The following is a 26,755-nucleotide window of genomic DNA, read 5'->3' as shown; positions in this document are numbered from 1 at the left end:
CATTAACACACTGGCCCCTAGTGTTACTGTCCCCATTAACACACTGGCCCCTAGCGTTACTGTCCCCATTAACACACTGACCCCTAGCGTTACTGTCCCCATTAACACACTGACCCCTAGTGTTACTGTCCCCATTAACACACTGACCCCTAGTGTTACTGTCCCCATTAACACACTGACCCCTAGTGTTACTGTCCCCATTAACACACTGGCCCCTAGTGTTACTGTCCCCATTAACAACCTGACCCCTAGCGTTACTGTCTCCATTAACACACTGACCCCTAGCGTTACTGTCCCCATTAACACACTGACCCCTAGCGTTACTGTCTCCATTAACACACTGACCCCTAGCGTTACTGTCTCCATTAACACACTGACCCCTAGCGTTACTGTCCCCATTAACACACTGACCCCTAGTGTTACTGTCCCCATTAACACACTGACCCCTAGTGTTACTGTCCCCATTAACACACTGACCCTGAGAGTTACTATCCCCATTAACACACTGACCCCTAGAGTTACTGTCCCCATTAAGACATTATCCTCTGGGTGTTACAAACTCCACGTACACACCATTCCCCAAAGATTTAGTCTTCATTCACACTGTCCCTTTTCGTTCCGGACCCTATTGTCACATTGACCTCCAAGGATTACCACTTAGTTTGAAACTTCCCCCTATGCATTCTGAAAGGTTAATCTGAGCACTGCCATGAAGAGTTAGCATGTTGGTAATGCTCTAAGTGACACAGACCAGGAATTTGTTATTGGCTTTTCCAACATGGGCACCTGCCTCTTGATGTGGAGATGCCAGCACTGGACTGGGATAAACACGTAAGTCTCACAACACCAAGTTGAAGGTCAACAGGTTTATTTGGCAGCACAAGCTTTCGGAATCTCGCTCCTGATGAAGGAGCAAGACCCCGAAAACTTGTGCTGCCAAATAAACCTGTTGGACTTTAACCTAGTATTGTGAGACACCTGCCGCTTGCCAGGGGTTATCTTGAATCCTAGAGTTACTGAGTCTCTGTAGTTATCTCGTGTGGATAACATGCTCAGCAAGTTTGTGATGTCCGCAGGTGCAGAAACAGTGCAATGTTGCCAAGCTTGAATTCAAGTGGTGTATGAAACATACATTGCATACATTTCCATACTAATTGCAGCCACTGACAAAACTTGCATCTATACAGCGTCATTTTTGATTTGGGGCAACCCTGTGCTTTACAGTGAATGAAACACTTTTGCAATTCTGTCATTACTGTAGTGTAAGAAACACAGCAGCCAATTTGCGCACAGCAATATTCCACAAACAGCGACATGATAGTGACTGGACAGCCTTTTGTTTGAAATGATGTTATAAGTGGGAGCATTATTGGCCAGGAAGCCAGACAGAACTCTCCTATTTTACTTCAAACATCAGCTCAAGGCCCTACGCACTTCAGTAAGAGCCATGAGATGGAGATGCCAGCATTGGACTGGGGTGCATGCAGTAAGAAGTCTCACAACACCAGGTTAAAGTCCAATAGGTTTATTAGGAATCATGAGCTTTCAGAGTGCTGCTCCTTTATCACGCGAGTATTGACTCACCTGATGAAGGAGCAGAGCCCCGATGGGTTGTGATCCCAAATAAACCTGTTGGACTTTAACCTGCTGTTGTGAGACTTCTTACTTCACAGAGATCAACACTGGTCCTTGGTCCAGGGTACAATCCGGGAAATTAACATTGACAATACGAGTCTCACAGTTGCTGACGTCTCAGTCACACTCAGGCCATATACGGCTGAGAAGAACGCTAATGTCTATCTCCAGGTCAAAGCATCACATTGCTTCCTGAAGTCTTAGCCTATCAAGGAGGTCTCAGTATTCTGGGATAATTTGCTAGTTCCAAGAGCCAGCCAGTGAGGCTCATTCCCATAACCTTTCCCCAACTCTGCTACTTGTTGCTTTTTCATCGTGCATCCAATATCTTTCTGGAAGTTTCTATTGAACCTGCGTCCATTCCACTTTCAGGCAGTGAATTCTTCCTTCATTTTCATCATAGGTGGCAAAATAGAACAAAAAAAATGCAAATGTCAAAACCCAATACCTTTGTCCCACCAGTTCAGGATTTGCTGTTCACTACTGCCAACCACATAGCAACTGCTCACTGAATTTGTTTCAGCTAACTGGTGGTGAAAGGCTAACACTGGCTGAGTACAAATGGGCAAAATAAACACTAGCTGGATGAGTTTATGCACGTGCAGCGTACCATCCATAGTTCTTCAAGGCAAAGCTTCATCCTATCAAAGGAGCTCACATTGCGTGCTTTTTACACCAATGACTGCCATCCTCATCACAAGTGGGAGGGTGGAGGATGCTATACTAACTGAATCTCCTCTAAAACGTCCATCACTTATTCCTTCTGGGAACAGTGTTATCTCCTATTACACTTTCCCAACTAAAGCAAAGAAGGAGGTAAAGACGTGCATTCCTAGAGGACCTTGCATAATCTCAGGATGTCCCAAATCACTTCACAGCAGTGGCATAATTTTTTTGATGCTTCATCACTGCTGTAATATTGAAAATGAGACAGACACTTTGCGCGCATTAAGGTTCCACAATCAGCAAAGAGGTGACCTGTGTTTCTGTCAAAAAAATCTAATGACATTTTACGCAGTATTTTCAAGCATGTTCGAACCATCTGCTTGACAATGTTGAAACAGAGGTTTAAGCGCACAAGGCCACTTGGCCTGTGCCGGTTCTGACACTAGGATTCTGTACTGCAGTAATTTGCTTTTATAATTCTGTACCTTCCTTATTTTGAATGTTTATATCAAGCTTTCCCTTAAACTATGCAATTGTTTCAGTTTCAGCCAGTCCATTGCAAAATGTTACACACTCCAACAACCTGCTCTGTTACAAACAATTCTGCTCAGCTCTCCAGCAGCAAACAAATGCCAATATATTGTCAGACTCCGTTAAGCATCAGCCAGTGGCCACCTGGCCTTACGGTTCACAGGAAATACCAGCCTGATATGGTCATTAAGAGCGAACAAGGAAATACTGTTCAATGGGGTCACACTAATAGCCTTGTGGCAGTTTGACTCAGACTGCTTACAAACAAACAAAGAGCATGTCTCTATCTGGATGCCAAAAATTAAATGATGGCATGTAGGAAAATGGGTGAGGAGAGATTAAGGAAGTGAAGAAAATGGAAATCAAAAGGAAAAACATACACTTCACTATACACCCTCAGCCCATCACTTATTACTTTGTTCTCTCTTCACTCGAATATTCCGTAGCTCTCCGGGTCAGTCTCACACTTGGCATCCTCCATAAACTGCAGCTGGTCCAAACTTCTTTTGTCTCTATCCTAACAGGCACCAAGCCCTGTCACTCATCATCCCCGTAGTGTCTGAGTTACATCGGCTTTCAGTCTAACAATGCTTCAATTTAAAGAGTCTCCCCTTGTTTTCAAATCTCTCCACAGCTTCAGCCTCCTGTATCTTTGTAACTTCCTCCAGTCCTATAACCCCTCTCCACCACATCATCTTGGTTCTCATCCAGTCCGGCATCTCACACATTCCCGGTTGCTTTTGCTTCACCAATAGCAGCTGTATCCTCGCTTATTCTGGCCCCAATTCTTGGAATTCCTTCCACATTTCCATCTCTCGATCTCCCTCTCCTCTAATCCCAATAGCAGTGGTTAGCACTGCTACCTCACAGTGCCATGAACCCAGATTCAATTCCAGCCTCGGGTCACTGTCTGTGTGTAGTTTGCACATTCTCCCTGTCTGCGTGGGTTTCCACCGAGTGCTCCGGTTTCCTCCCACAGTCCAAAGATGTGCAGGTTAGGTGGATTGGCCATGCTAAATTGCCCCTTAGTGTCAGGGGGATTACAGGAATAGGGGTTGGGTGGGATAGTAGTCAGTACAGATTCAATGGTCCAAACGGCCTCTTTCTGTACTGTTGGGTTCTATATTTGCTACTTGAAAACACAAAGGCAGACAGGTTTCCAGCTCCCAATTACTTGCCAGTGACCTTGGTAGGTAGTATGCCGATGCAGATGTAAACTAACACAGGAATCCCCAAAACGTCACTGAGGTCAAGATGTGTACCATCAGTGTGTATCATCTATAAGATGCACTGCAGCAACTCAGCAAGGCTCCTTCAACAGCTCCTTGCAAACCCATGACCTCTACCACCGAAGGATATGGGAACACTACCTGCAGGTCCCCCTCCCCATCACTCACCATCCTGACTCGGAAATATATTGCCAATCCTTCACTGTCGCTGGATCAACATTCCTTACTCACTGCACTGTGGGTGTTTCTACACCATGTCACAGTTCAAGTCGCCAGCTCATCCCCACCTTCTCCAGGGCAATTCGGAATGGGGGATAAATGCTGGCCTAGAGAACGATGCCCACACCTCATGAAATAATTTTTTTAAAAGCTGCGAGGCACTCAATATCAAGGCTTGTAATTGGGATTATGGCATCATTGTTCTAAAGACTGGAATTAAAGAATCAAACCCGAGGAAGAAGGTAACATCTTCAAAAGAAGACGGTGGAGGAAAAAAGGTACAAAACAGAGCACCTGGAGGAATACTTTGGGTAGAAAAGGAACCATCTGAATTTACAAGAACACACAGCACAAAATAAAACCATTCACCCAGCATGCCTTTCCAAGTATTTGCGCTCCACACGAGTTTATCTATCCATGTGCCTTCTATCCCTTTCTCCATCGTGTTAATACAAAGTATCTCCGCCCGCCTTCAGCACACTTATTCCATCCCCTCATTCACTGCATAAGGCAGCAAGTATCATACTGGCACCACTCGCTGAGTAAAGATGTTTCTCCTGAAATTCCTTATTGGCTTTGTTAGCAACTATCATATACTTATGGCCAAAACAAAAAGAAAATACTGCGGATGCTGGAATTGGAAACAAAAACACAAGTGTGCTGGAAAATCTCATCAGGTCTGACAGTATCCATGGAAAGAGAATAGAGCCATCGTTTCGAGTCTGGGTGACTCCCCGTCAGACCTCTGAAGAGAAGGACTTTCTCTTCGGCTCTTTCCTTCTCTTCAGTTCTGACGAAGAGTCATCCTGACTTGAAACATTGGCTCTGTTCGCTCTCCACAGATGCTGTCAAACCTGTTGAGATTTTCCAGCAGTTTCTGTTTTTGTGCAAGATATATTTATGGCCCCTGGTTTCAGACTATCCCGCCAATGGAAATGTTTTAGCATGTGTATCTGACTAAACCTTCTCATGATCATCAAGATCTCCATCAGACCACCCCTCCTCTCCAGTGGAGAAAAGAGCCCCCAGACAGTTTAATCATTCCAGCTGGGTATAACTTCAGTTCTGGTATCAGTTTTGGAAAACTTATGGGTCATCTCTCAATGCACCAAACTGTTTTGGAGCTTTTTTTAATTTATTGCTGCTTGTTTTCACAGAATCAGGCAGTGACTTGTTGCCCTGAGGAACTGTATGTGATAAAGGACTGCCTTTCCAACAGAGTAGATTATTAAAGACCGCGCACATTCCTACCTAAATGTGGGAAGAGATCTCGGTGCAACAGTTGTTTCTCAGCACAGAGCTTTGCTAGTCTCTGCAGCCTGTTTACACAGGCTGCGCGCTGTTTGCAGACCGGCGTGGAGCTTGAAGCTTTGAGGACCACCACGTCGGGCCGGGGAGAGTTCGTTGCCGTCACGACAGGCAAGGGGAGGGCCGCAGCCGGCTGTGAAGGCAGCGGTGGTGGCGGCGGCGTGTGCTGGGGCGGCGAGGCAGACCGGTGGGACTTTCCATTTGGCGAGTGCGAGGCTGGCGTTGCCGTAGCTGTGCCGTGAGCTGCCGCCGCTGCTGGCGGCAAGCTGGGAGTCGAGGGTGGAGGTGGAAGGGGTTTGCATAGCAGGCCCTGCGACAGTCCAGCGGGTCGGGGGGGACTCGAGAGAGGGGGAGTGCCAGGATACAGCGGCCGTGACGGTGTGAGGTGGGGGATAAAGTGCTCTGATTGCAGTCTGAAAGTCTCGGGCTCTCGCAGCAGTGGCTGCTGCTGTCGATTCTGAGCCAGTTTGGTCTGAAGCTTCCGTTTGACAGTCCCTTTCCTCAGAACACAGTCATCGTCGTCAGGGAAAGCAAACGGGTCGTTGAGCTTATCCTCCAGGTATTGGAGAGTCAGCCGTGGCCTCTGCGGGGAGCGTGTCGGCCCGTTCAGACCATTCGCTGCCTTCAAGGCCAGTGAGGGCACTGCCAGGCTAACTGCCATGGTAGCATCAGGGTGCAGTCGGGGGCGGATGTCTTCTAGCTGCTCATTCTTTTTCTTCCGCTCCTTCTTGGGCACCAAACCGAGGACTTGCAAGTGACTGTTGCAGTATCTGTCAGAGAAGCAAGAAAGAATTAGCACAGTAAGGGAACTGCCACGACACAGCGTCACACCTTTTTTTAGTCAACTCCCTTATCCCTGAGCACTGGGGCCAGGACTATGATATCGCTCGACATAAATATTCCAGCACTGTGTCGCTCACCTCAGAATTCAAATGTGCAGAGGTAGGCGGGAGAAACTTTCCTGCTGGATCCACTTAAACCATGAAAAAGGTTCAGCAGTACAATTATAATTCCCTCCTCCCAAACCTGAGGATCATGGATATAGCTTTTTGAGTTGCATATGCTTACAAAACTGTGCATTACAGAATTCCGCAACAATAGGCCATTTGATCTGTGCCTTTGCCCATGGGCCACATAGTCCTCCTCACACCATAACTTACACATTTGTGCTTGTGTTGCATCCCCTTGGAAGCATTATACGGTTTTCTCCCAACAATGTCATGAGGCAATCCGTTCCACATTCAAACCACTCGCTGGTAAAGAAATTTCTCTCAAGTCAGCACTGGATATATCGGTGATTGCCTTCCATACATAGTTATAGATGCAGATATCTCACCAGGTTTTGGACCCACTCACGAATGGAAACATCTTCATATTCTTAAGGAAAGACTTTGAGCAAGGCACCCCTCGGTCTCCTCAATGCCACAGAAAGAGACATGTCCAGACTGAATAGAATTGTTTGTGAAAGGTATGGTTTTTTTTGGTCACTGTTGATTTGTTAACGTGCTACTTTTGTTGCTGGACATAAACATACTCAAAACAATTCTGCAAATGTTAGCTTTCATTCGGGTTTAGAATGGAGGGAGTCCTAAGGAGCGTGCCAATACATTTAGGGGAGTCCACCATTCTCATCCATAAACCATTGTGCTGGGATGAAGCACAGTAAGAAGTCTCACAACACCAGGTTAAAATCCAACAGTTTTAATTGGAATCATGAGCTTTCGGAGCACTGTTCCTTTATCAGGTGAGTGCTCCAAAAGCTTGCAATTACAATTAAAACTTTAACCTGGTGTTGAGACTTCTTACTGTGCCCACCCCAGTCCAGTGCCAGCATCTCCACATCAGGATGAAGTATGGCTGGACATAGAGTCATCACAGGTGGTGGGAGAAAGCTAGGGCGATGAATTTAGCAAATAATAAACATGGTGTGCAATATCAAAGCATTATGAGAAGCCTTGGAAAAGCAACTAGGAAACACAAGGGAAAATATCCATTCTAAGCCAGCCGCTTTACCATTTGGAAGGGGAGAAAGGTACAAGTGCACAATGGTGGAGTTCCCACACATTATTGCTGAAATAAACACCGGTATAATAAAGTGGCACTGTTTAAAAGATGTGGAGCAACAATGCCGATAACACTTTCCAAATAGCAGTGTGGGTTTTTATTAAAAACGGGATGTGAACGTCGCTGGCTGGGCCAGCATTTATTGCCTATCCCTAACTGCCCTCCATTTTAGGAGGGCAGTTGAGAGTCAACCACGCTGCTGTGGCTCTGGAGTCACGTGTGCCAGACCGGGTAAGGATGGCAGATTTCATTCCCTAAAAGGACATTAGTGAACCAGATGGGTTTTAAATGACAATCATTGGTTTAGTGCTCATCGTTAGACTTTTGGCATTCAAATGTCACCACCTGCCATGCCAGGATTTAAACCCAGGTCCCCAGATCTTGCTTCGGGTCTCTGGATTACTCATCCAGCAACAAGACCATGACACCACTGCTTATTCTGGATGGGGAGGAGAAAATAAAAAAGGACAAAATAATTCTGAGCAGTGAGGAAGGAGGAAGAGTGAAGGAGACATGCACTGGTGCAGCCAAACAAATGATTTCAAGATGAAATGTTTATATTGGCAAAACAAGGCAAGAGCAAGGGGGCAGCCATGTTCACAGGCGGTGAACCAGGCAGTAGACACAAACCAAGTATGTGGTGTCCTAGTCAATGCTCAGAGCTTCTTCAATTACTGATGATTCTAACAAAGATTACATCCAGATTCGTGAACTGCCCCAAGCAGGCTTCGCAATATCTTAGGGGTCAACAACTCAGGCAGTACGAACTCACTGCCCAACATCCAAGATCATTCTGTGATCTCTAATTCAGCACTACATAGCAGTGGACTTCGCAGTGTATCAGGCAAGTTTTTAAATTTATATTTCTCAGCAATATTAGGAATTAATTTACAGCCAACGTCACATCATCAAACAAAAAAAAGAAAGAAACGCTTTTAACTTGTGAAAATAAAGTTCACCTTTTCCTTTAAATGGAATTCTAATCACAAAGGGCTATGTTTACTTTTATAATAAACACAACTCAATGTGAGGTCTCTCAGTAATTATTGTGCTGTTCTCAATGCAAACTCTTTCCTCCCCCATGAAGAGTAATCTGTTGCAGTGGGGTACAAGTTTGTGCAGAACTTTTCAATGCTCACTCTGCAGATCTGGTGGGATCCAAGGTCCCAGATAGTGTTTGCCTCAGCTGGTACAAACCGATAGGAGGGAATAATCTGCAGGACCTCCCTCTCAATCAGCATGGCAGAGCAGAGTCTGTCAGCAACAGCACTGGCAGGAGGGGCAGTCACACACCAAGTCCTGTTCACATCAAAGGCCATCCATTGTGAAAGGAAATAGGTTCCTGCCACTATGACCATGATGCAGAGATCCTTCAGCATGATCTGGACAGGTTGGGTGAATGGGCAAATCAGTGGAAGATGCAGCATAATTTAAATACAATTATACATGACCTTGGTGAGACCACACCTAGAGTATTTTGTGCAGTTTTGGTCTCCTTTTCCGAGAAAGGATGTTCTTGCCCTCGAAGGAGAGCAGCGAAGCTTTACCAGACCGACTTCAGGGATGGCGGGATTGATGTATAAGGATTGTGTTCGCTGGAGTTCAGATGAATGAGGGGGCGGATCTCATAGAGACTTATAAAATTCTAACAGGACTAGACAGGGTAGATGCAGGGAGGATGCTCCCGATGGTGGGGGAGTCCAGAACCAGGGGTCACAGTCTGAGGATACAGGGTAGACTATTTAGGATGGAGATGAGAAGACATTTCTTCACCCAGAATGGTAAGCCTGTGGAATTCACTACTACAGGAAGTAGTTAATGCCAAAACATTGAAGGTATTCAAGAGGAGGCTGGATATAGCACTTGCAGCAAATGGATCAAAGGTTATGGGGAGAAAGCAGGATTAGACTATTGAGTTGTATGATCAGTCATGATCTTATCTTCTATGTTTCTATGACCTTGGTCACACTGTTAAGCAGATGGCTGCAAAGCAAAACTGGCAAACAGGTCACCATCGCTGGTTTTCCAGCTTTACCAGGAGACATCCAGGGATCTTGACACAACATTCTCCAAAGCTCACAAATGCAAGCTGCCAAGGGTGGTCCTGGAGTGCTAGTGAATCTGTATTAACTATCATCTTGGGATGAGATGAGGATTACACATGGGCATGCCTCAGTGTAAAAGGGATTAAAAAGAGAGGATTGGCAACAATTCAACTACACACAGATCACACAGCAGTCGTTCTTTGTTACCAATAATTACACACACCAGCATGTAACTAAAAAAAGTCAGATGCTATCTACTCAACCCTTTTTTAGAAATAATTTTTCAACATCAATTCAACGTGGTCTTAGAAAGTGGGACCGCCAGGTTTACACGCTGCCCAATACTACCTCCTGCTGGTTTGCACAGGAAGTAAAATTGTGCACAGGTGAAAGCTGCATTGTGCTGAATTTCATCCTTTTCACAGGTGGGTATGGTTGAAGTTACTCTCTCCCACTTTTCCACAATTTAGAAAAAGAGGTAGACTTGCCTTCGATCTTCAGATTTCGGGATAGGGTTTGTGCACCGCTGGCTGTTGTACTTTGCTACAAATTCACATTGCTTGAAAGGGGCAGTTTTGTCCTCCAGAACGTGGCGGATGCAGAATGCGTAGCCGTTGAGCCGGCGCTGTTTGCAGAGCTTGGGACTGTAGGAGCACAGTGGCTTGTTATCGACCTCTGAGAAGTGTATGTGTTTGCCTTCGTACATCACGTGATTCTTCTCCTTGTGAACATTAGCTACAGAGAGAAAGGGCAGAGCGTCAGGTGTAAGCTATGGCTGAGAGAAAACAACTATGGGGTAATAACAGCACCGGTCAGTGTGAATCGAGGGGGGTAAAATGAATTCCCACCTCTACTTGTTCTCCTATGGCATCGACAGCCCTTGACGAGCTCACTTAAATGTTATTTGGATGCAAAGCTATGTGGGCTAATCTGCCAAGGAGGGAATCTCAAATTAACCTGGCCCGCTCCTTGCTAGACATCTGCACTGATGCAGCTTTAAGCAGGTATCCAAGAATAGCAAGAAACTTTAGCCTTTTTTTGCTCTTTGTTAATCAGCTGTACATGGCTCAGCGGGTAACACACTCAAGTCAGAAGGTTCAGGACTTGGAGCAACAGCAATAACACGAAGTATTTCATTACCTGCACATTACTTGTGCAAGGCCATGAGTAAATACAAAGGAACAGGAGGCCATTCAGCCCTTTGAATCTGCTCTTCCACTGAGTAAGATCATGGTTGAACCAGGTGGTCATCTCAATTCTCCTGCACTCCCTCATCTATCAAAATTTATCTACCTCAATGCAAGTTATTTCTTTCCATATGCTTTATTTTGTTTTATTCATTTGTGGTACATGGGTGTTGCTGGCTGGCCAGCATTTATTGCCCATCCATAGTTATCCTTCGAGGGCAGTTGAGAGTCAACCACATTACTTTGGCTCTGGAGTCACATACAGGCCAGACCAGTAAGGACAATAGATTTCCTTCCCTAAAAGAACATTAGTGAACCAGATGGGTTTTTCCAACAATCGACAATGGTTTCATGGTGATCAGTAGATTCTTAATTCCAGATATTTTTTATTGAATTCAAATTCCACCATCTGCGGGATTCGAACCCGGGTCCCCAGAACATTAGCTGAGTTTCTGGATTAATAGTCTAGCAATAATACCACTAGGCCCTTTCGTTTCTTTTAGTTAAAGCAAAACCTTGTGCTATACATTTAGGACATCATTTCAAGTTGTTTGCATGACAACCACTAGCAATGACAAGCCTGTACGCATAACTAGTTTATTTGTTACAAGTAGGCTTACATTAACAGGCAAAGAAGTTATTGTGAAAATCCCCCAGTCGCCACACTGCGGCACCTGTTCGAATACACTGAGGGAGAATTCAGCAGGGCCAATGCACTTAACCAGCACGTCTTTCATTCTGTCATAGGAAACCCACGCAGACATGGGGAGAACGTACAGACTCTGCAGACAGTGACCCAAGCCAGGAATCAAACCTGCGTTCCTGGTGCTTTAGGCAGCAGTGCTAACCACTGTGCCACCATGTTACTTGTGTTGTACAGCTTTGTTGGCTGCTCTCCTAGGAGCAAGTGGATATAGCACAACATGTTCACTTATATTCTTACCAAAATCCTTGTGGAGAACTAAGCTAACTGCAGCACAAGTGGGTTAAAATCTTCTACCAGGCTTTAGGGACTGCAGTGGCAACTCAGTGTAAATTCCTATCAGATGGCTGCTGTTAAATAGCACCCAAGATAGATCTGAGCCTTTAAAAATTAGCTTCAGGGAAATGTGAACATTTAGGGTAATGCTGCTCCAAAGTTATCAATTCCACTTTGGAAGCATAAAGGTGATAATTCAGCTATTGAGAGTAACGGGACAGTTATTATGCTGCAGTTTCTCCATAATAACTGCCACTCAACATGTGCACACATTTACAGTCGCAGGATAAAGTTCAAATCACAATCTAATAAAAATTATACTCAAAATGTGATTAAAGACCTGTTTTTCAAACAGTTACTGAGGTTTAATAGCACTTGTTGATAACATGACAATGATTTAATCTCAGATGCAGAGATCTACTCAAATAAGCGGTGTCATCTATTAAACAGCAGTGGTTATCCCCCCAGCTTGTTATTTAATAGGTTAACGTAGGCAAGGTATCAGAATGCTGTGAATTTACCCAGTGGTACAAGTCTGATACCACTGCCCCCCTTATTTTACAATCATCCCATCCAAATGGCAGCCACGGTACAGGAATGAGTAAACTTGTCATTATATGGCACTTTTAACAACTTCAGCACATTTCAAAGTGCTCTACAGTCAATGACATACTATAGAAGTGCAGTCACTACTGTAATACCGCACACATGACAGCCTATTTATCCCTCCCACAAACAGCTGTATGATAATGACCAGATTATGTGATTTAGTGATGCTGCTTGAGGAGTTAACATTGGCCCTGAGGCTGGCACAGTGGTTAGTACTGCTACCTCACAGAGCCAGGAACCTGGGTTCAATTATCCAGTTCCTCAAATACAGTCACACTAAACGGCTAACATTCAATTTCCCTATAGTCCTCCGGGCTCACTGGCATTTTAAATGGCTTCTTCAGGTACAATTCTCCTCCTTTTGATTTGATTTACTGCCTCAAAAACCTCAAACACTCTATCCTCACAACCCACTGTCCCAGCTCCAACCTGTCCTTCCTTTCCAAATCCCAAGAACATGCTGTCACCTCCCGAATCCATGCTCATCATTCCTGAAGCTCCGATCAGCTTGTACCCACACTCCTCAGACTGCAGCAGCTAAAGTAAGAAGTCTCACAACATCAGGTTAGAAGGAGCAGTGCGCCAAAAGCTCGTGATTCCAAATAAACCACTGGGGCTTTAACCTGGTGTTGTGAGTCTTCTTACTGTGCCCACCCCAGTCCAACACTCGTATCGCCACCTGCAGCAGCTAAAGGCAGTGGATCTGCAGAACCTTTGCAAGGCAATTTTTAAAAATATTCATTTACAGGATGTGGGCATCACTGACTTGACCACATTTATTGCCCATTCCTCACTGCCCTCGACAGGTGGTGAGCTGCCTTCCAGAACTGCTGCAGTCCCAGTTAGATGCACCCACAGTGCTATTAGGAGGAGAGTTCCAAGATTTTGACCCAATGATAGCAAAGGAACAATGATATATCCCCAAGTCAGAACAGTGAGTGATTTGGGGGGGAACTTGCATGTGATGGTGTTCCCATGTCCTTGTCTTTCCAGGTGGTCAAGGTCATGGGCCTGGAAGGTGCAGTTTATAGAGGAACCTTGGTGAGTTGCTGCAAAGCACCTTGTAGCTGGTATATACTGCTGCTACTGTTCATCAGTGGTGCTGATGGAAGTGAACATTTGTGGAAGGAGGACTGCCAATCAAGTGGGCCACTCTTTCCAAAATATCAGCCTAAGCCCACCTACTGCTCAATATCACTTTGTGCCAACCCACCTGGCTGGCCTCTCAATATCCTGGATCCATACATTCCAGCCCACCCAAACTCTGCATCCTACTCTTTTTAGTCTTGCTAATACCCCCCATCATACAGGTCCCCCATCGCTCAATTTAGAATTCCCTCCCTCACATTTGGCAGCATGGTGGTATAGTGGGGACACTGCTGTTTCACAGCGCCAGGGACTCAGGTTTAATTGCAGCTTCGAGTTACTATCTGTGTGGAGTTTGCACATTCTCCCTGTGTCTGCAGTGGTTTCCTCCAGTTTCCTCCCACACTCCAAAGATGTGCAAAAATGTGATTTAGTGATTGGCCATGCTAAATTGGCCCAAGTGGATTAGCAGTACTAATGTGTAGGGTTACGGGAATAGAGCCTGGTTGGGATTGTGGATGTATGGGCTCGATGAGCCAAATGGCCTCCTTGTATATTGGGGTGATTCTATGATTTAAATGGGGACATGCCACTTCCTGTCTTTTTAATTCCTACATATCTGACAATCTCTCTCCAGACAGACGCGACTTTCCTTTCGTCTGCCTCTTCCTCTCCCTTTGTCACATCGTTTTTGGCCATGCACTCAGCTCACAAAGCCACCTAAATTGTCTCCCTTGGCCTCTCCACATTTTCCTCTTCGTTTGAAAATCCTCCTTAAAATCCATCTGACTATGTTTTCGGTCACCTAATATTTCTTTATTTAGCTTGTTGCTCAGTTTGTCTTTCACCTGTTACTTTGTGGGTGCGATATAAATCTAAATTTGTATTTGACAGAGGAGTCCTCCCAAAAACAGACAAGATGCCCCTTCTGCCCTTAAAAACGTATGCAAATTCAAAGGTCAGATTCTATTTGGTGACAATTACGAGGACACATGCTGTCAGTAAATAGGTAGTGGTTAGCACTGCTGCTTCACAGCTCCAGGGACCAGAGTTCAGTTCTGGCCTCGGGCCATTGTGCAAATTCCACACACATTCTCCTCCTGTCTGAGTGGGTTTCCTCCAGGTGCTCCGGTTTCCTCCCACAGTCCAAAGATGTGCAGGTTAGGTTGATTAGCCATGGTAAATTGATCCTAGTGTCAGGGGGATTAGCAGGGTAAATATGTGGGGTTACAGGAATAGGGCTTGGTTGGGATTGTGGTCGGTGCAGACTCGATGGGCTGAATGGCCTCCTTCTGCACTGTAGGGATTGTCTGATTTTATGTGGACAGGTATAAATTTGACTGAGGGAGTAAACGTTAATCACATTACTGCAGGAGCTGACTCATGGCTGCCACAGAGCCCTGTGTCATGACAGAGACATACACACACACGTTGCTGAGCTGACAGGATTGCTGCAGTATCCTGTGGTTAACGACAGCCTCTATGATGTCAATTCACCTGCCCCAACATATCAAACTCAGCGGCTTCAACCAGTCAGTTCTCTTGCCATTGGCACCACTGTTTATGTTAAAAAAAAATCAGGTTGAAAAGCAAGTCACGTCAATGTAAGGAAATTTCTAACAGAATGATGCTGAAGACTGTCTATGGTGGCAGCACTAAGTCATTCTTCTGCCAGCTGTGGTTCTGTGGTAGCATCCTCACTTCTGAACCAGAAGGTTAAGAGTTCAAGTCCCACCACAGAGATTGGAGCACAAAGCCTACGCTTTTTTAAAAATGTATTCAGGGGATGTGGTTGTCACTGGCAAGCTCAGTATTTAATATTTGTCTTCACCAAAGGGATTTCACAGGGCGATTTAGAGTTAACTATTTTGTTGTGGTGTCACAAAGGCCAGATTATGTAAAGGCGGGCAGATTTCCTTCTCTAAATAACACTGGTGAATTAGTTGGGTTTTTATTATGACAATCAGACAGGCAAACAGTCATAAGACTTAAGATCATGAGAAGGCCATTCAGTCCTTCAGCCTCCTCCACCTTTCAAGAAGATCAGAGCAATATCCTCGACTACCAAAAGTCTGTCTAACTCTAGCTTTGAATAGATTCAATGACCTGTGTCCACTACTGCCCGGGAAATGTAATTACACATGCAAATGACCCTTGCAGAGAAAATAATTCTCACCTCTCTTAAAACTCGAGACTTCTTATTCTTAAACAGTGTTCCCTGGTTTGTATCTCTCCCACAAGTGTAAAAATCCTCCCGATATCTACCCTAAGAAATTCCCTCAGGGTCCTGCATGTTTGGGGAGGCGACAGCCTAGTGGCATTATTGCTAGATACTCAGATAATCCAGCTAATGTTCTGCGGAACCAGGTTCAAATCCTGCCTTGGCAAATGATGGAATCTGATTTTTTTTAAAAATCTGGAACTGGGAATCTACTGATAATCATGAAACCATTGCTGATTGTGGGGAAAAACCCATCCGGTTCACTAATGTCCTTCAGGGAAGGAAATCTGCTATCCTTACCCCGGTCTGGCCTACACATGACTCCGAAGCCACCGCAACATGATTGACTTTCAACTGCCCTCGGGCAACTAGGGGTGGGCAATAAATGTTGGCCAGCCAGCAACACCCACATCCCATGAATTAAAAAAATGTTTCTACAAAATCATATCTCACTCCTCTAAATTCCAATAGGCCCAACCTGTTCAAGCTTTTGTAAGATAAGCCCCTCAATCACAGGAATGAGTCAAGTGAACCTTCTCTTCTCTTGCAATTAAGATTTTTCACATAAGGAGACCAAAACAGTACACAGTGATCCAGATATGCTCTCACCAAACGTTCTGTAATTTAATTGAGCTTTTTAATTCCAGACTCAATTTACTGAACTGAAACTCTCCAGCTGCATTGGTGGGGTTTAAACTCTAATATCAAGTTCATTAGTCCAGGTCTCTGGATTACTAGCCCAGTACAATAACCATGATAGTACTGTTCTCAAGTAGCTGACCATCAGGAGTGAGAGTCAGTGGCAAGGTCACAGTTTATTGTCTATCCCTATTAACTTGAGGGGGCTAGTTAGGCTAGCTCAGAGTCAGCCACACTAGTGTAGGACTCGAGTCACACATGGGTCAGATTTGATTCAGAAGTTTAGTTTGCTTGCCAAAACAAAGTGAAAAATAAGAGACTGCCCTTCAGATGCATGTAATTGAGGTTTTACATGTGAAGAGGATCACTTTCCCCTAGTGTTGCTATTAATATTAATTTATTAGTGTCACAAGTAAGCTTACATTAACATTGTAATGATCTGGTGTGAAAATCCCATAGTTAGCACACTCCGGTGCCTGTTCAGGTACACTGAGGGAAAATTTAGCATGGCCAATGCACCTAACCAGCGCATCTTTCACACTGTGGGAGGAAACCAGAGCACCCGGAGGAAACCCATGCAGACACGAGGCAAACACACAAATAGTGACTCAAACCGGAAATCAAACCTGGGTCCCTGGCACTGAGAGGTAGCAATGCTAACCACTGTGCCACCATGCTAACCACTGAGACACTGTGCTTAATGCTCCAACTTCAATGCAAACGAGTAAAGAAATAGAATGCGAGTAGTTTCCGGTTCTTGTGATATTCCTATCTGTAATGTGACAATGAAAGCAATCGGCTAAGCTGATACCATTCGCACGTTCTGCGACACCAGTTTGGAAGAGAGAAGCCTACAATCTCAAACAACCGCTGCACATTTTTCACAGTTTATAGGAATTGAGGATAACATCATACCACGTCGAAATCTCAGTGAAAGACAGCTGACTGAGAGCAATTCCGTGAGATTAGCATCTTTTCCTGAAAATACTCAAGCTAACTCTCAGAAAGATACAATGAAGCTGGCAAGCTTGGAGAGACTAACAGCAGTAGGAAAGGGTACCAGTGACTGCCTTTAACCCCCTCAGTTCTTTTTAGGACACTGGCATTCTGACTTGTTTACAGGTCAATGGGGAAAAGAATATTAAAAGCAGAGCTCTGAAATTCACTCTCCAAATCTCTACACTTTCCTCTACAGCTTGATACTGCCACCGGTTTGACCAAGCTTTTGTTCACCTGTCTGATAACACTCCTGCAGAGCTGGTTGGGACATTTCACCAAATTAAAGGACATAGTCAAATGGCATGTTGTTCTTGCTGACCACGGTACAGCGTTCTATCCATCCAGAAATACAAATTAGTCAGGTGCAATCTCAAAACAATATATACTGTGCATGATCTGGGGGAACATCGGAAGAAAATAATGTTAACTGGCTAGCACAGCAGAACTGCTGGAGTGGGCTGAAGGAGGGCATTGGTTGCTGAAAACACAACACAACCTTCCCTGGGAACCCAAACAGAAGCCACTTGAGGCACCACGCCCACACAAATGTTATCCCCTCTGCCTGCGCTTCCCACTGGGTACTGGACCTGGAAAAGTGCTCTACTTATGAGCTCGGAGCTAATAATGGAATAAATGGCTGCAAACTTGGGAGGAAAACTGGATCAAATATCCCTCAGTTTTTTTTAAATCCCTGGTCAGCACAAAGAGACAATTCCATTTGTACAAGACTTTTTACAACCCAAACCATCCAATAAGCAATACAGTACTTTTGAAGTGTGGGGAACGTAGCTGTCAAGGTTGACACAGCAAGGTCCCATAAATAGCTGCAGGACAGTTAATCTGTGTGAATGCTATTGGTTGAGGGATAAATATTGGCCAAAACACTGGAAAGAAATTCCCTGCTCTTGTCCAAAGCATCTTTTACATTCACCTGAGGACAGACATAGTTGAACACCTCACATATCCATCAACACAGCACTCCCTTGGTACTAAGAACATAAGAAATAGGTGCAGGAGTAGGCCATCTAGGCCTTCGAGCCTGCCCCAGCATTCAATAAGATCATGGCCAATCTGATAGTGGTTCAGTTCCACTTACCCGCCTGCTCCCCATAACCCTTAATTTCCTTATTGATCAGAAGTCTATCTATCTGTGACTCAAACACATTTAACAAGGTAGCCTCCACTGCTTCAATGGGCAGAGAATTCCAACAATTCACTACCCTCAGAGAAGAAGTTCCACCTCAACTCTGTTCTAAATTGATGCCCCCTTATTTTGAGGCTGTGCCCTCTAGTTCTTTACTGGACTGTCAGCCAAGATTTTGTAAAGACTCTGGAGTAAGACTTGAACCTACAGCCCTCTGGCTCGGAACAGAGAATGCACCTACTATGCCACAACTGATGCCAGAACCTAGGTACCAACAACAGTTCCACTCTCACCCACCACCTATCCAGCCCTGACCTGGGGATCAAAGGAACATCTGGGGAGCATGGTGGCACAGTGGTTAGCACTGCTGCCTCACAGCTCCAGGGACCCAGGTTCAATTCCCAGCTTGGGTCACTGTGTGTGGAGTTTGCACGTTCTCCCTGTGTCTGAATGGGTTTCCTCCAGGTACGCCTGTTTCCTCCCACATTCTAAAGATGTGCAGGTTAGGTGCATTGGCCGTGCTAAATTGCACTTTAGTATCCAGGATGCGTAGGTTAGAGGGATTAGCAAGGTAAACATGCAGGGATACGGGGATAAGGCTGAGGCGGAATTGTTGTTGGTGTAGATTTGATGGGCTGAATAGTGTCCTTCTGCACCGTAGGGATTCTATGACTGAGAAAGACAGGCTGTTCATTAAAACATCAAGTGTGAAAACCTCTTTCCCAATCATAAACTGTGGGTGGCACAGTGGCTAGCCCTGCTGCCTCACAGCACCAGGGACCCAGGTTCAGGATGGGTCACTGTCTGTGTGGCATTTGCACGTTCTCCCCATGTCTGCATGGGTTTCTTCCAGGTGCTCCAGTTTCCTCCCATATTCTGAAATTGACCCAAACAGGTGCCAGATTGTGGCAACTAGGGGAATTTCACAATAACTTCATTGCGGTATTAATGTAAGCCTTACTTGTGACTAATAAACTTCAACTTTGATAATCCCCAAATAACATCTATGAAATTAAATACATAAACAAATTTAATTGGGAGAAATGTTTGGACTGTTGCAGGGATTTCACTGGACACCACCAGCAGGAAAGTGGAGTGAAACGACTGACACTGGCAACACTCGTCTTACTAAAGGAACTAATAATTCAGCAAATGGTGTTCATATCCCAGCTTTTGAAAAATCAGAAAAGAGGAAGAAAATGAAAAAGGGACACTCGCCTTATCAAAGCTGGCATAGATTACAAATGCAGAAAATCATTTCGGAATTATATAGAACTTTGCTGAGGACACTGTACTGTGTGGACCTCTGATTGCCACGTCATAGGAAGGATGTGATTGCACTGGAGAGGGTGCAGAAAAGATTCACCAGGATGCTGCCCGGGATGGAACGTTTAAGTTATGGAGAAAGGCTTAGGTTGTCTTCATTGGAGCAGAGAAGACTGAGGTGAGGGGGTGACCCGATCGAGGTGTACAAGGTTATGAGGGACATGGACAGAGTGAATAAGGAGCAGCCGTTCTCCTTAGTTGTAAGGTCAATTACGAGGAGACATATGTTCAAGGTGAGGGGTGGGAGGTTTAGGGGGATACGAGGAAAAACTTTTTTTAGAATCAGAGAGTGGTGACAGTCTGGAATGCGCTGCCTGGGAGGGTGGTAGGAGGCAGGTTGTTGCACATCCTTTAAAAAGTATCTGGATTGGCACCCTGCACATTATAACATTCAAGGCTTTGGACCAAATGCTGGAAATGGGATTAGGTGGGAGTTCAGGTTTTTTTCCTGCATGTCAGTACGGACTTGATGGGCCAAAGGGCCTCTTTCTGTACTGTTCTAAATAATTGCTATCGGTAAAAGTAATCCTTAAGTTACTGGAATGCGATCAACATCCAATTGATTCTCTAATGCCCTTTAGGGAAAGAAACCCAGAGTCTTTGTGCTGTCAGGTCTATACATGCCTCCAGTGCCACGCTGGAGTGTTTGACTCTTAACTGCCCTCTGAAGGTGGTCATCAAGCCATTCAGATGTCCGAATCATTCTCAGGGCAACTCGGGGTGGGCAGTAAATATATGGCTGGCCCACGTCAACAAAAAAAAAACGCTGTGAAAACTTAACAAGGGAGATCCCAGCCACAATCTCACGAAATGCATTAACTGCATAGGTAGATATTTTGTTGTGGACCTTCTCCTTCGGCACACATATGGCTAAATGACCACTTCCAAAGGGAGCAGCTTCAAAATACGAAAGGCCTCAAAACAATTCTAAGAGACCCAATCCAATAACTATTATGTAGACAGCATCAGTAAAAGCATTGGCATCTGCAGCGCTACCCAGAAACCAGGCAGGGTGCACCACTCTACCGACAACACAGCCTCCATGAATATCCAAGATTGCAATACCTGACCCACAAAGTGTGCACTAGTTGAAATAAACTTGTAACATCCTCTGTCGCGCCATGTTTTCTTCGAAAGCACTTCTCAAAGCCGTAACCTCTACCACCTAGAAGAACAAGGAGCACAGGTACAACATCACTATACATTCTTATAGTCGCACCTTTCAGTCGAGCTCACTGGATATCAATTAGGAAGGAGAACATGAGACCATTTTCCCCTGGGGACATTCCTGGCTCAGAAGAGCCAAGGCAGCTAATCTGACCAGACCTCATTTAGATCGAAGCAATGGGGAAACCAAGCTTGTATCTGCACACCAACACCCTCTGCTCTTGCATCCTCTTTAGAATTGTACCTCGTATTTTGAATCATCTCTTTGTTTTTCATACCAAATTGCATCCCCACCCCCCACTTCTCCACATTGAACTTCATCTGCCACCTGTCTACTCATTCCACCAACTTGGCTACTGGCAGACTCGTCCGAAAATTAAACGCTCAGGAGAAACAAGGGCAAGTGACAAGTTAGGTCCAAAAGTGGCTGAGTGTTAGGGAGCAAAGGGTAAAGGTTAACAAATGTTTTTGTGACTACATGGCTGTTTTTAGTGGGGCTCCGCACAACTCAGTACTAGATCCCCTGCATTAAATATCAATGGTTTAGATTTAAATGTAGGAGGCATGAATAAGAAGTTTTCAGATGATAATAAAATTGGCTGTGATCAATGATGAGGAAGAAAGGTATCAAAGGATTAGTAAAGATGGGTAGAAAAGTGACAGCAAATCAAATTCAATTGGGGAGAGGTGGGAGGTAATGCATTATGGATACATAAAGTTATAGTATAGAGAAACAGAGGATCTTGGAGTATATGTCTACATATCCCTGAATGGGTAAGTTGGTCAGGATGGCTTCTTGCCCTTTATTGGTCAATGCTGGAATGCAAGATCCGGGGTTATATTGGAACAAAACACTAGTTAGGCCACAGATAGTATATTGTATACAGTTCCAGTCACCACACAAGGAGGATGTGACCACATGAGAAACCACACAGAATTGATTCTTGAAGATGTTGCCAGATTGGGAGAATTTTAGCTTGAGCAGTGGGATTGGGTGAGGGGATTTTTTTTTTGGCTTGAGAAGTGGGATGGGGCGAGGGAGGCATTATTTAGAAGTAATTGATAAAAAGACATTCAGAAGAAATATTCTCAGCCAGAGGGTGTCAAGGCTTTGAATTCACAGCCTGAAAGGGTTACAAAGGGAGAAACCCTCATTACATTAACAAAGCATTTGGATGTGCACTTGAGATGCCACAAACCACAAAAACGGAAGATAGGATTAGACCGGATAGCTCTTCCCAGCCAACATGGGCACAATAGGCCAAATAACCTTTTGCTGTACTGTAAACCTACACATCTCATTCTCTGGTAATTCAACCTCATATCCAATTGCACCTTCAATGCCCATGACATATTTAACAACCAGGCTGTCCCACGGGGTATATATGTTTTTCTAAAAATACTCTTTTTAAATCTACTTTACTTCAATTTAAATTCATGCTCGAGGTTTGAGTAACAAGTTAACACTCCAGGTTTCATCTGCCGTTGGTGCACATCTATCACTGAAGACCACCCTTCATTATGTGGGGAGGCGGTGGCATATGGTATTGTCAGTGGAATAGTAATCCAGAGACCCAGGGAAAAAATCTGTGGATCCAGATTTAAATCCCACCACAGCAGATGGTGATATTTGAATTCAATAAAAATCTGGAATTAAAAGTCTAACGATGACCATGAAACTATTGTCGTAAAAACCCTTCTAGTTCACTCATATCCTTTGCCTGGTCTGGCTTCCACGTGACCCCAGACACACTGGTTGGGGTCACTGCAGTTGACTCAAATGCTCCCTAAAGTGGAGAACAGTTAGGGATGGGCAATAAATGCTGGTCCAGCTAGCAACACTCACATCCTATAAAATGAATAAATAAAAAAAATTACCTGCTGACTTCTCTGCACCTTTTCCAATTCATATACATCCAATAAACTCTGGTTTGCTTCTATATGCTTCTCTAAATCTTCTCAATACAAATAGCCATTTCAAAAATGGCACCACACTACAAAGGGTTGTGAACGAATGTGATTTTTTGTTGTCACATGTACTGGGATACAGTGAAAAGTATTGCTTCTTGCACACTATGTAACCAAAGCACACTGTTAATGGTGTAAATCGGGGAAGGAGAGGAGGATGTAGAATGTAGTGTTGCAGTCATGGTGAGGGTGTAGAGAAAGGTCAACTTAATATATGATTGGTCCATTCAAAAGTCTGACAGCAGCAGGGAAGCAGCTGTTCTTCAGTCAGTTGTACATGACTTCAGACTTTTGTATCTTTTTCCTGACAGAAGAAGGTGGAAGAGATTGTGTCCAGGGCACGTGGGGTCTTTGATTATGCTGGCTGTTTTGCTGAGGCAGCAGAAAGTTTAGACAGTGTCAATGGATGGGCGGCTGGTTTGCATGATGGATTGGGCTACATTCACAACGTTTTGTAGTCTCTTATGGTCTTGGGCAGAACAGGAGCCTTACCAAGCTTGATACAACCAGAAAGAATGCTTTCTATGGTGTATCTGTAAAAGTTGATGAGAGCTCACGTGCCAAATTTCTTTAGTCTTCTAAGAAAGTAGAGGCATTGGTGGGCTTTCTAAACTATACTGCCGAATGGGGGGGGACCAGGACAGGTAGTTGGTGATCTGAACACCTAAAAACCCGAAGGTTTCAACCATTTCTACTTTGTCTGATATTGTGCTAATCCAGTGTAGAAACACAGGTAATGGGAAAGAGATCAGCCTTCCTGCTTTAGATGGAATACAGCGTCCAGCGAGTACCAGCTCGTGCACAAATATCAACCCATGGGGAACTGGCCCACATTGCTCAAATTCCTCATACGTGGATCAGGATTGTGAATGCTGCTGGCAGCCCAAGTTTCAATTGCTGTGCCAATGATGGCTTCTGACTGCATTTCAGTCAGACTGAGCAACGTTTCATTTTGCGAGCCAGTTTGAGTTTCTATGACAGTCAGCAGCTGCATGGTCAGTTTACATGGATTTGAGATGAAATTCATCTTCTCAAACTGCTGTGCCAGGAACTGAATTAACATTCTTTTGTATTATTTGTCCAGGCCTCCAGATTTTTATTCCAGTAATTTAGCCACTACAGTGAAGGCGTTCTTTTTGATTAGACCGGAGCATACACAGATTGCAGACAATAAAGAACTGTTTGGGAAATGCCCCCTCCCTGGATTTATTAGAGCTACCAATTGAGGAACAGGAGCACAACTGGACTATTGACTGGGAATTGATTTAGTGCAGATCGGAGGCTACTCAGTAGACTAGTTTGGTGACCACCTGAAAAAGGACATTTCATTTAATCCAATTCAGCTTCAAAGTTTTCAAAGTTTCAAAGTTTATTTATTAGTGTCACAAGTCGGCTTACATTAACACTGAAATGACGTTAATGTGAAAATCCCCCAGTCACCACACTCTGGTGTCTGTTCAGGTACACTGAGGGAGAATTTAGCATGGCCAATGCACCTAACCCGCACGCCTTTCGGACTGTGGGAGAAACCGGAACACCCGGAAGAAACCCACGCAGACCCAGGGAGAACATGCAAACTCCACACTTGATAGTGACCCGAGCGGGAAATCAAACTCAGGTCCCTGGCGCTGAGACAGCAGTGCTAACCACTGTGCCACCCTCATGAATTCAAACCAAATATGCTGTAGACGGGAGATCAGACAGCAGCTGGTTTTCAGAACTGAACCATTATGACTCAAGAGATATCAGAACACAGTCTATGTAAGTGACACCCCTTTACCCAACGTCATCAAGGTGTGACCTGCACATGTTTTCACAGTGCATTTACACAGCAATGTTTAGCCAAAACATCCCAATGTGCTTCACAGGAACATTAACAAACAACATTTGACACAGGGCCATACAGGATGCATGAAGAACAATAACGAAGCTTGAAGAGATAGATTTTAAGGAGCATATTAAAGGAGAGGTCAAAGGAGGAAAGGGGGTGCAGTAATTAAAATCAAGGAAACACAAGAAACAAAAATAATGTAAAATTCTCGAAATGATGTAGGACTGAAGGAAATTCGACATAGGGACAGAGATTTGAACACAAGGTAGTGTGCATTTGATTAATAATGAATTGCAATTGGACAGCACCTTTAACATAGTAAAACATCCCAAGGCTTTATCAAATAAAATTTGAGATCGAGCCACAGAAGGAGATATTAAGAAAAGTAGCTAAAAGCTTGATCAAAAAGACACATTTAAGGTGTACCTTAAAGAAGAAAAGACAGACAGAAAGATGCAGAAATTTAGGGGAACAGCAGGGCAGCCAAGGGTCAAGTGATTAGAAGTAGATGTGCTGCATCCCAGAAGCTCTCCCTAGCCACCAATATTTTACAAAGGCCAATCCCTCACATGTGAACCTTGGCAAATTGTGATTAGCCATTTTGGGATCCATACATTACCCCTTTCTATTCATTTATGGGTTGTGGCATCGCTGGCTGGACGAGCATTTATTGCCCATTCCCCAAGGGCATTTTAAGAGTCAATTACATTGCTGTGGCTCTGGAGTGACACAATAGGCCAGACCAAGCTCAGACGGCAGATTTCCTTCCCTAAAGGACAGTAGTGAATCAGATGGGTTTTTCCGACAATCAACAATGGTTTCGTAGTCATCATGTAGAGATGCCAGCGTTCAGCTGGGGTAAACACAGTAAGAAGTCTCACAACACCAGGTTTAAGTCCAACCAGTTTATTTGTTAGTAATCCCACAAGCTTTTGGAAACGGTGTTCCTTTGTCAGGTGTGTGCAAGGTTCTGATCAGAGAAAGGCATATAAAGACACACATAATTTATAGAATACTGATTAGAATGCAAGTCTTTGCAGCTAACCTGCTATTCAAGTCTTAAAGAGGCAGACATCGTAAGTGGAGATAGCATTGGTTAAAGAGATGTGTATTGTCTCCAGACAGGACAGTGAGATGTCACAAGCCCAGGCAAGTCATGCGGGTTACAGATAGTGCGACATGAACTCCAGATCCCAGTTGAGGTCGTCCTCATGTGTGCGGAACTTGGCTATCAGTCTCTGCTCAGCGACTCTGCACTGTCGTGTGTCGTGAAGGCTGCCTTGGAGAACGCTTACCTGAAGGTCAGAGACCGAATGCCCGTGACTGCTGAAGTGTTCGCCCACAGGAAGGAAACAGTCTTGCCTGGTGATTGCCGAGCGATGTTCATTCATCCATATATGCTGCAGGAAACGATGTCTAGAAGCATGGTACATTGGGGAGACCATGCAAACGCTACGACAACGAATGAATGAACATTGCTCGACAATCACCAGGCAAGACTGCTCCCTCCCTGTTGGTGAACACTTCAGCGGTCACGAGCATTCGGTCTCTGATCTTCGGGTAAGCGTTCTCCAAGGCGGCCTTCACGACACACGACAGCGCAGTCGCTGAGCAGAGACTGAAGTTCTGCACACAAGGGCAGTCTCAACTGGGATCTTGGGCTCATGTCATTCTCTGTAGCCCCCATGACTTGCCTGGGCTTGTAAAATCTCAGGTACTGTCCTGTCTGGAGACAATACATATCTCTTTAACCTATGCTAATGCTATCTCCACTCACATTGTCTGCATCTTTAAGACTTGAATAGCAGGTTAGCTGCAGAGACTTGCCATGCAATCAGTATTCTGCAAACTGTGTCTTTATATGCCTTTCTCTGGTCAGAACCTTGCACACGCCTGACGAAG

At 44.6% G+C, this 26,755-nt stretch overlaps 1 protein-coding gene across 4 annotated transcripts in view; it reads right to left on the bottom strand.

Annotated features, from left to right (window-relative positions):
• The window catches only part of ino80db (INO80 complex subunit Db), a 100,789-nt gene that overhangs the window by 56,336 nt on the left and 17,698 nt on the right, over positions 1-26,755 (bottom strand). For 2 of the 4 annotated variants that reach the window (XM_080198589.1, XM_080198590.1), the window contains exons 2-3: positions 10,186-10,432; positions 5,532-6,358 (exon numbers count right to left, since the gene is read on the bottom strand). In XM_080198589.1, the coding sequence (XP_080054715.1) occupies positions 5,532-6,358; positions 10,186-10,403 (1,045 nt within the window). In that variant the 5' untranslated portion in view covers positions 10,404-10,432. Of the gene's footprint in view, positions 1-5,531; positions 6,359-10,185; positions 10,433-20,952; positions 21,053-26,755 lie in introns of all 4 variants that reach the window. The other 2 variants (XM_080198587.1, XM_080198588.1) reach the window with 2 other exon arrangements.

Source organism: Carcharhinus amblyrhynchos, chromosome 11 (genome assembly GCF_965287045.1).
Source record: "Carcharhinus amblyrhynchos chromosome 11, sCarAmb.v2.hapA, whole genome shotgun sequence".
NCBI classification, from domain to species: domain Eukaryota; kingdom Metazoa; phylum Chordata; class Chondrichthyes; order Carcharhiniformes; family Carcharhinidae; genus Carcharhinus; species Carcharhinus amblyrhynchos.
The sequence above is the reverse complement of the archived record's forward strand: the minus strand, read 5'-3'. Positions and strand labels throughout refer to the sequence as shown.